The sequence below is a fragment of the Micrasema longulum genome, unplaced genomic scaffold, assembly GCF_059751315.1.
Source record: "Micrasema longulum isolate JH-2025_06_02 unplaced genomic scaffold, ASM5975131v1 h1tg000067l, whole genome shotgun sequence".
Lineage (NCBI taxonomy): Eukaryota > Metazoa > Arthropoda > Insecta > Trichoptera > Brachycentridae > Micrasema > Micrasema longulum.
The window spans coordinates 122,478-138,977 of NW_028277274.1; the positions used below are offsets into that span (position 1 = coordinate 122,478).

The following is a 16,500-nucleotide window of genomic DNA, read 5'->3' on the forward strand; positions in this document are numbered from 1 at the left end:
CCGGAGTTTGACGTTTGAATATTCTGTTTTCATCAACATTCCCTTTCCGCACCCAATGGTGCATAGGGCACATGATTGGTACACTAATCGCAGCATATTTCGATACATTTTGTTACATGAAGGTAAGGTGATCAGTCTTACGCTTTAGGTACTACTCCAGGGACTAAATATTTTAGTGTGAAAACACCCTTTTAAATAAATATTTCACTCTATTTTACCTTTTATGTATATTGTAAAAAAAAAACTAAAAAAATATACATGATAATAAAAAAAGGGTCATTTAAAAAAAAGGAATAACCCGCTAAGCCTCTATTGTAGAAGCTTGTCGGCAGGTAGGAAATAAGGGATATGGAAGGTATTTATTAATAATACACCACAATATTCAGACCAATTGAGAAAAAATCTTTGTTGGATTTTTCCTTCCCACTGGCGGGAATCGAACCCGCGACGCCAGTTTCCCCGTTGACCGTCTAACCAACTGCGCCACGGCGCTTGCCGTTTAATTTTTATTATATTTTATGTTCATAATTATATAATGAATAACCACAAAGTGTGCAGTGATTCTAATATAAAAATGAGTAAGTGAACAAATTCTATTAACTTAAATTAATTGCAACAGACAGGCATTTTCTCAAAAAAAAATTTAATCCTCCCCAGGGGGTAGAATCCTCTCTTGTCTACAAAAATCTGGACACACTCAAAATATTTTTGGATTTATTTTGCAGTAACAAAACGCGTTTACGAAAATTCGCCAGTACCTACATACAATAATTGCGAATTATATAATATTCTTCTCATCGTTTCTTTGAATCTCTTAAAATAAATATGTGTTTATTTATGTTTTTCCTTTTTTTTTAAAATGTTATTACTATTTTATTTTATTTTTACATCTGAGCATGTTTTTCATTCTTTATTTCAATTCTTAATTTTTAATTACTCTTACAAATTTTCTTTTTTTTTAAATATCTTTTTTTCACTTAAATTTTGATTTTTAAACAACTTTCATTTATGTTTTTCTTTTTCCTTCTCTTTTTTATACTTTCATAACTAACCTTACATATAATTGCTTTATAATATGGAAACTTCACTGGTCCATTAGAATTAAGTCTAATTGTGTAAAATATTAAACTTTGTAACTGTACTGTATGTTTCCTGAAAAAAAGAAAATAAAAAAAAATGAATAGAATGTACTTTAATTACATATGTATTAGATTTTGGAGGTTTGGTGGTAGGAAGACAAAAATGGCTTTATTTATGAAGGATGTTAAAAAATTATCAGGAACAAAAACAAAAAAAATCGATAAAAGTTAAAAATGTAGATATTAAAAAGTAAGTCTGTTATTCTCAAGTGTTTTAAAAAAAAATCGATTGCTTCGGTTTCTGAAGCGGTTGTATTATGCGCAAATCTTGTACATCACTATTCACTATTCACGACAGAAACTGGACGTTTTTAAGATAATATCAAAACGATGTAAACACACATAAAAAGGCTTATTAAAGCAACATTTGCGATGCGATGGCAAAAAGAAGAAATGTTAATATGACAAGAGGGAGCGGGATACTCGCTAAATTAATTAAGTCTGGAATCTGGCCGAGTCCCAATATGGTAATATGATCAAATGTGATTGTACAACATGAAACATCTCTGCATGACGCCGAGAGGTACTTGCAGGATATGAGCATCAATGGATCTGCGAAATTCAAACTATCATTCAAAATTCAACTCGAAATAGTTTTTGATCCAAATTTGAAATTAAAAAAATATCAATCCCTCGAACAAATTAGTTTATTCCATACTCGGGGTACTTTTAAACTCCAAAATAAAAGCAATAAAAAATACCTGACAAACCGCGGTTTTCACACTGAATGAAATGTTCAGAAAACAGGATTTTGTGATTGTGCGATTGCTAAAACACTAACACTTTAAAACCAAATTAGATAATCATATTTTTTTGCAACACAGAGGGAAAACATTTTTGAGAAGGAAACAGCCAGTCTGCAAGCATTTGGACATACTCAAAACATTGTTTAAATGAGATAATTTGATTTATTTATTGTGTATGCAGACAATTGGTAGAATTCCATATTAAATTTGGTTATGTATCCAAAATAAAACACGTTTATTGGATTATAATTTTACTTTATTTTTAAAAATATACAAGAGGGTATATTTTGACGCGTTTCGTCTTGTTAGGACATTTTCAAACTAACTTAAATATTTACAAAGTTTCCTTATATGCTAAAAATAATTGCCGTTTAATGATTGAGGATTTCTATACACGCCAAGATAAGTAAAGTAATGTAATTAAAAATCAATTGAGGTATACTGAGTACAATATTTTAATAGGAACATTATGGATATATTGGGGAAAGCCTTCTATTATTTAAAAATTTAATTAATTAATTAAACTCAATTGAAAAGTAGAATTAAAATCCAATAAAAGTGTTTTTTTTTTTATACATTACCGAAGATGATTTGAATCTATAAAGAACTTGCAATGTAAAATATTGATATTAAAAGTAATATTGATAATAAAAGTACTCATTTAAATAGCGTATCTGAGATTACTAATGTTAAAACAAATAACGGCTTAAGATTTTCATTTCAGCTTAAAAAACATTTTTATGACGAAAATAGATTTTGGTATTTTATTTACGTATAGCTTATTGCGATAATTTCTGCATTTTAAACTTCAAAACGGCAAAAAGTGGACTAACTTTTAAGGTACAGACAGAATCTTTTTTTTACCCACCTATTTATTTATGCCTGTGAATTTGTGGAGTCCATACTTAAGCAAAAGCGTCGCGTTCCTAACTAGGAAAGTCCAAAGATGTGATACTCAAATCCATAACTCATGGGGAAAAATTCTCTACTATGGTAGATCAAAAACACTGGGATTAAACTCATTGGAAGAATGGTGGAAAATAAGATAATTGATCAAGACATCAAACATTCTAAATGGTCACTATGCAACCGAGACCTGAGGTTGAGCACGAGATGGAGAGCTGTAAAAGCGTACGTGTTATCCGTACTGCTGTATGGAGTGGAAGAATGAACTATAAATCTACATGATAACAAAGTTAAGGCATTTAAAAATGTGGTTGTACAGGAGAATGCTGCATATATCATGGGTTAATCGAGTGTCCAACAAAAAAAGGTAATGAATATAATGGAGGGATTGAGGACTATTGACCACTGTCAATAGACGAAAGGCTGCATAATTGGCCACATACATATTACATGCAGCAATGCTTGAGAGGATCGAGGAACGAGGATTGAGAGGAGTTTCAAGTGATGATCGCCAACCTCTGATAGGAGCAGCACGAAAAAAATAAAAATGGTCACTACGATCGCCCCCTGCAGATGTATGGAATTTAGTAAAGGTTCTATTGTTTCCAATCCCACGTCAACCTAAAAAACAACCTCTCCTGCAGAGTAGTTTCAGACTGGGATAATTTATCGAAGGTATGGTTATCCATTTCATTTCTACGGTCAAACATAGTAAACTAATTAAAAAACCGCTTGGACGGTATTTTAAGGGCAGAAAATCATACATTTACTAGATAATATAGGCACAACGGCAAGAGCTGCTATCCTAAATTTCTAAGTGCAAAGTCTAAAAAACAATGAAAAAAAAATATGCAAAAACGTAAATACTCAGTTTTTAGAAGAGATTTTTCAGTATTACTGTTCCAGTACAAAAAACTTAGTTTTGAGAATAGATGTCTCAAAAGAATCTTGGGTGGGCGGTGGTTTAACTTTTCAAGGAACGAAGAAATAAAAGAACGGACGCAGAAAACTCCGATGACAACTATTATCAAGCGGAGGCGATACAGTTTGCTGGATCATGTACTGCGGATGTCTCCTGATAGCTTTAACCACGATCGCTTACTTTACAAGGCATCAGATTCTCGACGCGACGTTCTGGACGTCCGCCGCTGACTGTTCATCGTCTGTCAGCAGTTCATTTCAGAGCTGCGGGACGCGAACCTGACTTGGGAAGATGCATAGAAGCTGGCAGGCGATAAATAACTCGAGGCTAATATATGCTTATATGCTCCAACTACTAGGGTACGAACATGGAATGATTATGATGGTGATTTTAATTGGATTCCTAAACGACCATCCAATCAAAGGAAGTATCTTTCAATGTGTGTACATTTGCGTAGGAGAATAATATATTATTTGTCTAATATCTAATATCGTATCAGTCCTCCTTGATCTGCCAACAATATGATTATTGGCCAGTAGCCAGGAGCCGGGCACGGCAGCGGACGATACATTACACCGGATCCGGCGGACAATACTAAATTACAGGCACTTTTTTTATGCAGCGGCCCACTCCAAAGTCGTGACTTTACCCTGGTCTCGGTACTAGAGCATTGGACCTGACAATATATGACATTAGAGAAGAGGCAACGAATGCTTCCGTAGAATCTTAAAATAATTGTGAATGAACGCCCAATTTTAAAATATGCCCAAGTTTATTTTTTCACCGTCAAGTTAGCAAACCGCCGACTACAGTAGAGTAGAGAATAAGGATGTTAAGTTCGTAGTTTATAGGTCAGAAAATGGTACAAGATCTGGCGCAAGATTTAACTCGGTGCATATTGTGTATGTTCTACGACTATGATACTGTTAACTCTCAACTTCAACTATAAACGCGTAGGGCGGGTGTTATAGTAATCGGACAAGCTACAGGGTTTTTTTTTAAAAGGGAATAACCCGCTACATAAGTGTTTATTTTAGAGGTTTGTCAGCAGATGGGAAAGAGAGGATGTGGAAGGAAGTTATGAAAAATACACCACAAAACCCAGAATAATTGAGAAAAAATCTTTTGCGTATTCCTTTCTTGCAACTGGCAGAAATCGAACCCGTGACGCCAGTTTCACAGTAAGCTGTCTAACCAGCTGCGCTACGGCTCATGTTATTCAAGTTTAAAAATAAAACAATGAAATGCGTTCATTTTAAGAAAAAATACACAAAAAGTGTATATTTTATGATGGAGATAAATACTAATGTTTACTTATTTTTGACCATATGATTTAGTGTCCAATTACTATAGCGTGTCCGATTATTAAAGCATCCACCCTGTCTGTCGTTGCTTGTGTCACGTTATTTATCCTCGGTCTCATTTGTTTCACTGCACGTTTTTACTTTTTTATGGAAATACTGACTTAGAAATATGATCACGGTCTATTTTATTTTAGAATATTTATTATTGATGGCAGAATAATTCCTTGTCAGAGTTGTCAGTAACCGCGTCGTCATAAAATAGCTCGTTTTGTCAACTGTGAAACTGCCAGTTATCCGCCATGGCACCGAAAACCTCTACGTACTGCACATGATTATGAACAAATTTAAATACTAAAAATAGTCCCATGTAAAACAGCAAATAAAATGGCCTTAGATTTGGCACAAAATAGGGAAATTTTACTTTTTTTAAACATTTTTTAAGCCATTAAGGTCTATGAAATACTTTACTGTAAAAAAAATATGCTAATTATTAGTAGCATAAAAAATACTTTCAAATTTGTTATTTTGAATTTCGCAAAAACGGTGATTCCATTAGCCGCGCTCCTAATACGTCACGATTCATGTTTATTTGTTCGTGGCCATAGAAATTTGTGTATATCACGAATCTTGACGTCACGCGTTTTTCTACGAACGTATTTTTATTGAATAAATTTTTTACATTTATGTATGAAAACATTTCTCAACAATATCCATATTGATTTTGAAAATACAATCAATTATTCTAAATCCATTTCATATATTCTTATCGGTATTCGTAGCATGTGATATTTCCCTAATATTGTTAAAAAAAAACTGCACAAGATCTTGTACCATTTTCTGACCCATGTAAAAGTGTTACTTTAAATAATTGAATTTTAAAAATATTTTTAGGACGTAGAAAAAACATCATCATCATTCACTTATCCGCAATATTGACGCATAAGGCACTGCGTTGATTTCGATGATTTGTTACACAAACGCGCCAAAGTCGCGTCGCCAACGGCGGAAGAGATGCTAGTACAAGAAATTAAGGATTTACTCCATTTTTAGTTAACTAAAAAAAGTAATTAAAAAATCGATTTTTAAATAAATTATTATGATCTTTTAAAGTTTACCATGGGAATGTTCCTCTGAAGTTTCGCGGTCTGACCCTGGAACGCGTGTATATTATAATCTGAATAAAACAAATAAATAAATTAACTAAGTTTATTTTATAATCTACCACAGCGTAAACGATGCTTATAATACTCTAAATAAATGTGCAAATTATTTGTGCACGCGACAAATGGTATGTTTACAAATAATGTTTATAACTTCCGGTATCTGATGCAGGATGTTAATGCGGATGCAAGGATTCTTATAATAATGGCGGTTAACACACTTTAAATATTAATATAAATTCGTAATTTATAAATTAATAATATATTTTTTTTTTTTTGTTTTTTTAATGTATTAGGTTTATATTATTTCTCGTGTGGATTTTGTTTCCAGGGAGGCAATGGCTATCGGAAGTTAACTCAGTTATCTCCGACTGTATAAACAAAATCGATGTTTATGTACGAAAATGTGTAAATTTGTTTAAAAATTAAAGTATCTTCATCGGTAACCTGTAATTGAACATGTTTAGAAATTATAATATGATGAATATTCTGTTTATCATACAGAAAACTTAATTTTACTTTGTAGATAAAATTTAAGATGAATTTCGGCTGTGGACCTTTATAGGAACTTCTTTATATTTACTTAGTATAATGTTTTATTAAATCTATTAATTTATTTTATTGGGTGCACAAACAGTATGTACAAAATATATTGACAATTTACAACACCGGGCTTACTAGTATGGAAGGGCTAGCTGTTCCTAGATATTGCAATAAATATGGCAAAAGGACACTGCAATACAGTATACCTAAAATATTCAACATGTTACTAAGGAATATTAAAGATACTGAGTTAAATACAGGAAAGAGACGTTTACTTAAATTACGGTGAACAGAAAAAAGTTTTTTGTATTAGTGATAGTTTTTAATTTTTGATAATGTAATATGTAATGTTTTTTAAGTAAAATTATTGTTAATGTAGGTTAAAATAATCTATGCAATTTATAAGAACCTGCTGACAAGTTGTATGTATGCAACTCAGCAGGACTTTAATTTAAGACTATTTTGTAAATATTTTTGAAAAAAAATATTTAAAAAATTGTATAGTGTAGGACATACATGCACACACCAAAAAAAATGTTTTCACTTAAGACAATAATTCAAATTATGTTAAATAAAACTAATGTAAAAGATGTATATAATGATAAAATAAATTTATAATCTGCTTCTCTCAATATTTATATGACGTTTGACTTTAATTTACATTCATTGTCATGAAAATTATCAGATGGATCACGGAATGGTCTTTTAAGTAAATTAGTGGAATATATTTAATTGTTTATTAATTTGTACAAAAATCACTGATCTAACCATAGAATTAAGAATAGTCGAGAAGGATGCGTGATGTCATAACACAAATGTAAGGTTAAAAAAAGCAGTTTCTTAATTTATCTTAAATTTTGTTGTGAGAGCGAAAATATTGATTGACACAACAGAGTAGATAAGTAAAGGGTCATTTAATAAGAGTAATTGAATTAATGAACTTTGAACTTAAAATATAAAACAAATTTTGTTTTACATAAAACGGATAATTTTATAGTATGTTAAACAATATTTGATGTTTTAAAGACAATGTCGGTCAAATGTCCACCACGGCGTTGTTTAATCCGTGGTCCAATTTACATTAGTTCCCTCATAAGATGAACAAAGTAGGTTAAAAAAATTGACTTCAAAATATTTTAATCAAACATTTATTATTATTAAATGAGCATGTTTATATGTTTTATTTGTATGTTTTAAAAAATATTCAGTGTGCATAGTTTACGCAGTATAAATAAAATAAAAGCTTACCTCCCACTGGGTCATCCTCATCTACGTGTATCATTTTGGATGATCTGAAAAAAAAATATATATGAGACTTTTTTCAGTACAAAAAAAAAATAATATTGAAAAATACACAATACCTACTTATTATGGATATTTTTATTAATGCATATTAAAATAAATAAAAAACATATTTTGAGTGGTAAAAATATTAAAGAAATGTTTAATACTCATTATTTAGGTACACAAATATATTTCAATGTTCGTATAATAAGCATCGGAATAATTTTCAATGTTGAATGGTTTAAAATACGCATATTTTGAAATACCTGAAAACGAGAAGTTACGCGACCTATGGGACAAACGGCAAGTATTACATTACCGCGCCATACTTGGACACAATGTTTGTTAGAAGCGCACTCGGCGGGCATGACGTGTGACATCAGCGAGCCGTTTTATACAGTTATATTTTATAATTAGAATCGTAATAACCCGTTATAAATATTAAATTGAATATATTTTCAACGTTATTCCCGATTTGTGAAAATATCATAGACTAGAACTTCGGAATGTAAGTACACAACACTACGGCATTTACAGGGCTTTTGATCTGTTATTGGCTGGTTTTAATGATCACCTTACACACCAACCTGCCCGTGTACCTCATCATTCCCTTTCAGCACCTAATGGTGCATAGGGCACTGTATTGGTACACCAATCCCAGCGTATCATAGTATAGTGTTAATTTTTTTTTTATATATATTTATTTTTGTTAATCTTTGCTATTAATTTTTGTATAAAATTGTAAGATTCAATATGTCCATGTATTTATAATTTTCTCAAACTGAACGGTTTGGGTAAGTAGGAAGAAATTGGCTTAAGGCAATATGCCCGCCCTTATGTGTATATTATATTGTATATGTATATAAAGTATCAAATAAATAAATCAATAAATATCTTGATCATGCTTTTGTCACATGAAGCTTGGATGATCAGTCTTACGCTTCAGGTACCAGTCCAGAGACTATTAAATATTCTAGTGTAAAAACACCGTTTTATATTTCATATCAACCATGTCGGAAATCGAACCCGAGACCTCTTGTATGGTAGGCAAACGCGCTGACCATTACGCCACGAGGGCGACTGCCCGTGTACCCAATTGAAATAAAATGAAATTGCCATACGAGCTTTACTCTAGAAAGAGATACGCCCATTTCAGATGTATCGTTTCAATCCACCCGGCCCGGTAAAATTAGGGTGGGTGGATACTTATCTATAATTTTATTTTTTCGTTTAATTTCTTCAGTTTCTACTGGCGAGTGAAAAATTCTGAAGGAAATCAAGCGGAGATTAGTCGGCCTCATGATGTACTGGTTTACGCATTTACCTGCCAATCAATAAATAAAATAATGTTTAAAATGAGTTATTACGCAATAAGAGTCAATCCACCCTATGTTATTATATCGTGCTTGGTTGAATTTTGCTGTGGTGTGAAAACGGTCATAAGACCCGATTCGGAAGATCGGCACTGATAATGAGGAACTTCAGCCCTACGGGAAATTGGATACAAAAAATGATTTCTTACGCGGGGTAAAAATTAAAGCATTAAATTGTACGGCAAAGTTTCTTGAAAATGTACAGAAAAAATAATAATAAATATTTTGATAAAAACGCACTACTTTAAATGACGTCACTGGTTCATGTGAATCAACCTATAATCTAAGAGCTGTGGAAAATTTCCGGTCTGCTTGTCGCTTCTGGACCAATGGGAAGAACTGAATGAGAATAAGCGGAAATGAACCTCTGACGTTACACGCGGAGTTATTTCAGGAATACAAAACTTTGAAAAATCGTAGCGCCGATAATACGATATATAAAAATTAAAAAAAAAAAGTTTTGACTAAGTTTAACAGTCTATTAGTAAATATTTTTTTTTTTAAAAACCACTGAACTTCCTCATTAAATATCTCATTTTTACACGTCAGTAAAAAATACTTGAATTTTTCAGTCTTATAAACAATCCACACATACTGAATACATAGCTGCATACGAATAATTGATTGGAAATGTGTTTTGAAAGATGTTTACATTGGAATCCAGGCACTAACCATCTATAAACATACCATCCGCTTGGTCTTTTGATAAATTTAACAATCATAACATCTTTTGTTTTCGATCGCCTACAGCGCTTGAGGTCTCGTGTTCGATCCCCTGTATTCAACTACTAATATTATATTTTGAGTTTGTCCAAATTTTGTGGACAAGGACTGGATTCAACTCCCTGGGGAGCTGTTTATATTAACATATTACAACAGAGATCAAGAACGTGTCTACAAAAATTTGGACAAACTCAAAATATTGTTGATAAATCACCTGGTCCATGAAGAAGTATAGAAATTGAAAAAATAATATTTTCAGGCGTTGCCTAGTATGCAGGTGAAATAATTCAATTAGATGAATCTCACCCGCATAAATAAAGGTTTCAGCTCTTTAACTTCACAAACATCAACAGATGGAAGAATTGAAGGAATATAGATGTTCAAATATAGGCAGAATGGTGAATGTTACACAGTGTGTAAAGTGGCCACTTAAACCAGCCATTGACAGGTCATAAGCCCTGTAGATGCCTAGACTTCTTTATTGCCTTCTCTTAAATGTTCTTCATCTCTGTTGTAATATGTTAATACTAATATTATTTTAAAATATTGTGAACATTCAAATTATCCTTCATTTAATTCATGAAATTAATATTATTTTGTGGTTAATAGGATGGTACTTTCACAAGTAATCATCTAATATTTAGATTTAATTGTACAAAACACTTAAAACTCAGAGAATTCGAGAATTACTGTGGCTACACATCATTTTAGAACAATTAGTTAGTAATGATTTCAACATTCCTCCCAAACAACCATAATACACGCTCAACGCATAATAATGGTTTAGTAGTAACAAAAATATGTAATAAGTATGGTAATATAACTCTTAATTATTTTGTAACTAGCATTTTTTATAAATTGCCAAAAGAACTAAAATTTAGCTCACAATGTTACAAGAGCAAAATAAAAGATGTCTACTTGATGGAAAGTTTATATATAAATAGTCATCAAACTAGCTTATGTAAAAATATTTTTATTTTATATATATTTTCTATCTTGTATTTGAAAAAAAAAGTTTATTTGTATGTATATTACTGATCTTTCCGGTTGTTAATTATATTTATTTATTTATTGATTCACTTTAAAAAAATAATAAACAATGATTAGTAATAAAAATAATGTGACCTCACTGGGGTACTGGGTGCTGCTATTAACTTTTCTATATATATTTTTTATTTTTCACGTGAGAATATACAAAGAAGGCTTAGTATACAGATATATGTAATTAACAAAATGTTCAGACAGTTTTATACACTACGTATTTATGTTTATATTTCATTCATGTGCACCTATATTATTTATATTAAAACGCACAATAAAATAACAAAAACATAAAACTATACATTTGTGGAGCAGTTAATTCAATATTGGTTTAGGCGAATGAGACAATCCATTTTACTTCTACCCAGCTATAAATATATCTATGAATTCATTGTTTTACTAAATTAAGGTTATATTTTAAGTGTTAGTATAAATTTCCACCAACAAGCCACAGAAAGTGGCTTGGTAAGATTTAAGTTAAGTACTCGTAAAAAAATGTAAAAAGTGTAAAAATGTATATTTAATGTAAAATAAATTAAAAAAAAGAAAAAAAAAATGGTTACATGATTTAGGATCCAATTCGACCCTACACAGTTTGATTTTCGCTCGCCTAGGTAGCGTCTTCGACCGACAAGGAATGCTCTGTTCTCCCAACGAAGCATGCTGAGACCTCGCGATGCGATGGTTGGTCGGCTGCGGCTCCAGATTAGCGAATAGCCAGCATAATGATACACTCAACCGTGCTTAGTGTTCCTATATCAGTGGTCGACAACTTTCGAACCTCGCTACGTAACATCATGTTATAACCCTTCTAACCAAAATTGATTTTTACATCCCCTTTCGTGTGACATAAAATAAATATTTATTCATTTAATGCACAATTTTATCATAGAGCACAATCATAATTTTTTATGTCCTGGCTTATAAGAAAATTCCGTGTTAAGTCGGGACTCTTCTATACATAAATCAATAACATTTATTAACATATTAAACAATATACGAAAAAATCAAAACAATATACAAAATAATAGAAGAAAAATATAAATAATAAAAATTATATGTAATAATATATATTTCATCTGCCCGTCTGTAGCACTAACTATGCACAACATTTTTTCCTCTATCGCTCTTGTTCAAATTATAGTGAGGAAGTTTAGTGGTTTAAAAAAATGTTAATATACTATTAAACTAAGCCAAATTTTTTTTTTTTTAAATTTAAATGTATCGTATTAACTGAATGATTTTCTAAAGTTTTGTATTTCCGAAATTAATCCGCGTGTGACGTCTCAAGTTTTCTTCCGCTTCTTTTCGGTCAGTTATGCCGATCGGTCCGTTGACGGTAAGTAAACCGGATATCTTCCACAACTATCTTAACATTGGTTGATTCATATGAATTAGTGACGTCGTTAAAAGTAGTTTGTTTTTATAAAAAATATTTTAGAATATTTTTTCGTGCATTTTCAGGAAACATTGCCGTATAATTTATAGCTCTAATTTTTATCGCGCGTAAGAAAAAAAAAATGTATCCAATTTCCCGTACGGCTGAACTTCTTCTTCATTCATTCTTGTTTTCATATATCGATATTTTATTTTTTATTTTTTTTAATTTAATTTTACAATACGCCCAAGGGGCATTTACAAAAAATATACAGGTAAGTACAAACCTAGTAAGTAATAATTTAAAAGATAAACAACGCTTTTTTGTATACATGTAGAAACAATAAAAAGCATACTGCCATGCAAAATAAAAAGTGAAACTTTACATAGTAAAAAAGAAAAAAAAATGGATAAAAGAAAAGTAATTGAATTAAAAAGCAAATCGTAAAGAATTTAAACAAAAAAATACATATATTTACATATACTTATACGTATAAAAAAAATGGTATTGACAAATTATTGTTAAAAACAAATAATAAAAATTAGTTTACAGTAAGTATATATAAGATAATATCATAATATCTGGTACACAAAAATATTTGATACATTAATTTCAGAAAAAGGATAATAATAAATAATAATACACATCAAAAACAGAGAAAAAAATGTATGAAAAAGAAAGTTTTATTATGACATTAATAATTAGTTTTAAACAGTGCATTTAAGAATGTTTTAAAATGGATAATTGTCGTATTAAAAATGTCTATATCACAAGTAAATTTGTTGGCTAAGGAATGTAAACGCGGAATAGGAGAGTGTCGTGCATAGTTAGTACCTACGTATGTACTCGTAGTTGTATATTCAACATGCCTCTTAATTTATATAAAAATAAATTGTGATTGATTCTATCTGGCTGCGATACAATCCCACTTGCTTTTTAATGATACATACGCTTACACACACCCGAACTTTTACTATCATGCAAATACACCTAAATACAACCTCTTACTTATATACGCATGCACATATTTAAGAATGTACCATCATTTTATTTGTATGATTATTATTTGGAAACTTCACTTGTCTGTTTCGATCTTATCTTCAATATGTAATTTAATCATTGTTGGCTGGTTGAAAGGTGTTCTACGTTGGTTTGGACAGCGAAAAAACGTCAAAAAAGATTTACGATGCGAATGTTGATATAGAATGTAGAAAACGAGGAAGAGAAAGAAAAAACGTGACATGACCAAATTCAACAAATACTTGAAGTTGAACATGTCGATAGTTGGAACAATCGGCGTGCGTGCATGAGGAGATGTATGAATGAAGAGGAAGCGAGGTCTGTATTCAAAGACAGCTTGCTTACTACATATCGCACACTGCATCTGAAGACTTAAGTCTCCTTGGCAGTGACCACATACAAGGAATAATTGCTCGATGCTGCCCGAAAAAATTGCCCGAAGGAGTTCTCTGTAATCTGGTAACCTTGGCTTCTTTTGTGCTGAAAGAAGAATTTCCCAAAGAACATTATATGTACTTCATTGGATTGAAGAAAGGAGAGAAGTGAATTCTTCACTGACTGAGGTTAAATTGATTGGACATGATCAATTCGTCGAAATTTTTTTTTTTTTTTTTAAAGCCTTGAAATTATTTTTGGAAGCCACCAGATCTGTATATCCGACAGGACCTACAAAAAAGCCACGTAAGAAGATTTATCCGCTATTTATAGAGAGAGAGAATGAGACAAGATCACAGAATGTATTCAGAAGATTGATTGGGATATCCGCAGCAGGGCGAGGGGGAATCAACAATATTAAAAACAAGTTAATTTTTATCACTTTTAGTATGCGAAGACAGATTGATGTGGCGTTCTATCTACTATGCCTACTCCAACGCGGAAAGGGCGTGATGGTTTTTTTGTTTGTTTGTAGAAATAAATACTCCAGAAGTTGTTGGCGATTCCTGATTTCTTTAAGATCGTTACTACGTATGAGTCTGGGAAACTGTAGCCAGCAAAGGGACCCTGCCATCTGCCAACCACCCGTGGTTATTTTGAGCTGCAAACCTTGACCCTGCCGCACTTCACACTCCTCGTCGGAGACGAGTTATCGATCAGGAATCCGCAGTCAGGCAGCGGAATAAATGCGGGGTTCGAAAGTTTCATAATCCATAATATAAAATTATAAATGCGAAAGTGTGTTTGTCTGTTTCACAAATCACATCGATTCACGTCATTTTTAGCACAGGATAGCCGGAGAGCTGAGAAGTGTCATAGGCTACTTTTCATTCAGAAAAAAATATCACTCCCTCAAGAAAATACTTTTTGGAAAGATGTATTTTTCTTTACCGTCATAGCCGAAGCCGAAGAGATGAAAAGTGTATATATATATATATTTGGATAATTTATATAGCGCCTTTTTTGTGAAAATCACCTCAAGGGCGCTGTACAAAAATAAATATCCCAGCACGTGCAGCTACAGAGCGGATGGACGATTGGGATTCTAGTTTCTCGTCTCGAATTATGATATACAGGAGCTAGATTACAGCACGTCTTGCAGCTACAGAGCGCATGGACATTAAGTAATCTAGCCCTTTTTTGCATTTTTTATTTTTATTTTATGTGACCATGAAGTTTAGAGTTTAAGTGATATTTTAAAAAACTAAATAAAAAACAAATTTATTGAAATAGACGTTAGATTACAAGTCTTGCAGCTACTGAGCGCATGGACGGTTGGACTCCTTAATATTTTGCAAATGCAATATATTGTATTAATTTTTATAGTAAACGCCGATTTTTCTCCAGTAAACTGTATTTATTTACGAGGAAATCAAAAAACAAACCGACACGAGCTTTCATCCCGAGAAAAATATCACTCCCTCGGGAAAATTTTCAGTAGAAAAATGAATTAATATTTAAATAAAATAACTATGCCATGTCACCTCGCCATAGACTAATGGATCGTCATTTTTTTGCATAGAGATAGTTGGAGGGTCGACAATCGATCAGGCTACTTTTTATCTTCTTCCCGATAAAATATGTTATTTTATCGGGAAGATTTTTATTGTTAAACGGTTCAACTCATTTCTTCATAAAAGCTAGTATAAACATAAAAACCAAAATATCTAATACAATATATTGTGTATCTCTGTGTCCAGGCGGATAAAAAAATACAATTCTGTTTGTGAAATAGAATCAGAACCCCTAGATACGCTGCAGTTGGAGTGCCAATCTAGTGCCCTGTGCATCACCAAGTTTGGATACGAAAATGACGATGGCTTGAGGTAAAGTTTAAATTTTATCATTTTTTTTCCTTCATAACATCTGTACGCGAGAGGTAAACTACAGTATCTCCAAAAATCCAACTTTTCAGGAGACAAATAAGTGATTTTTCATACTTTCAGCATTTTGTATTTTTCAATGAGAGACTTTAAAGTAAATTTGTTTTCATAAATGTATTACAAAAATTACACTTTTTAAAAATCTGTGGGAGTACTGTATTTTATTTTTATTTATTTTATTTGGGAAATCAACAGTTCTACATACATACTTATAGTAAACAAACAGATATATTGTATAAACTCAGAACCAATACCAGATTTCCACAAAGTATATAAAGTGAGTAAAGAAAATATATTACATATTCTAAGTTAATACGTATAAAAATGTTACTTTCATGTACTCGTATATATTTTTCAATAATCAAAAGAACAGTAAGTTATTGTAAATTGGGCGGGATTACGACAAGGATGCTTGAAGAGAGGATCCATATTTATTATTACAATGTCTACTAAGGTACATAATGCATTTTTAGTGTAAATTTTTAATCTGACAGAGTGATGTTTGTGTAATCTACTCGTACATCTGAAAATTTTGTATTGTACACTGAAAAAGTCCTACGAAAAAAATCATTTTTAACATACGATGTTTTATTTATTGGTACAAGAAACAGGGGGTACCGTCTACAAATCCTAGCTGGCACAT

The 16,500-nt window shown here is 31.7% G+C and overlaps 1 protein-coding gene across 4 annotated transcripts in view; it reads right to left on the bottom strand.

Annotated features, from left to right (window-relative positions):
- The window catches only part of sqa (spaghetti-squash activator), a 96,206-nt gene that overhangs the window by 52,149 nt on the left and 27,557 nt on the right, over positions 1-16,500 (bottom strand). For all 4 annotated transcript variants that reach the window (XM_088230999.1, XM_088230994.1, XM_088230984.1 and 1 more), the window contains exon 2: positions 7,969-8,012. In XM_088230999.1, the coding sequence (XP_088087125.1) occupies positions 7,969-8,002 (34 nt within the window). In that variant the 5' untranslated portion in view covers positions 8,003-8,012. The remainder of the gene's footprint in view (positions 1-7,968; positions 8,013-16,500) is intronic.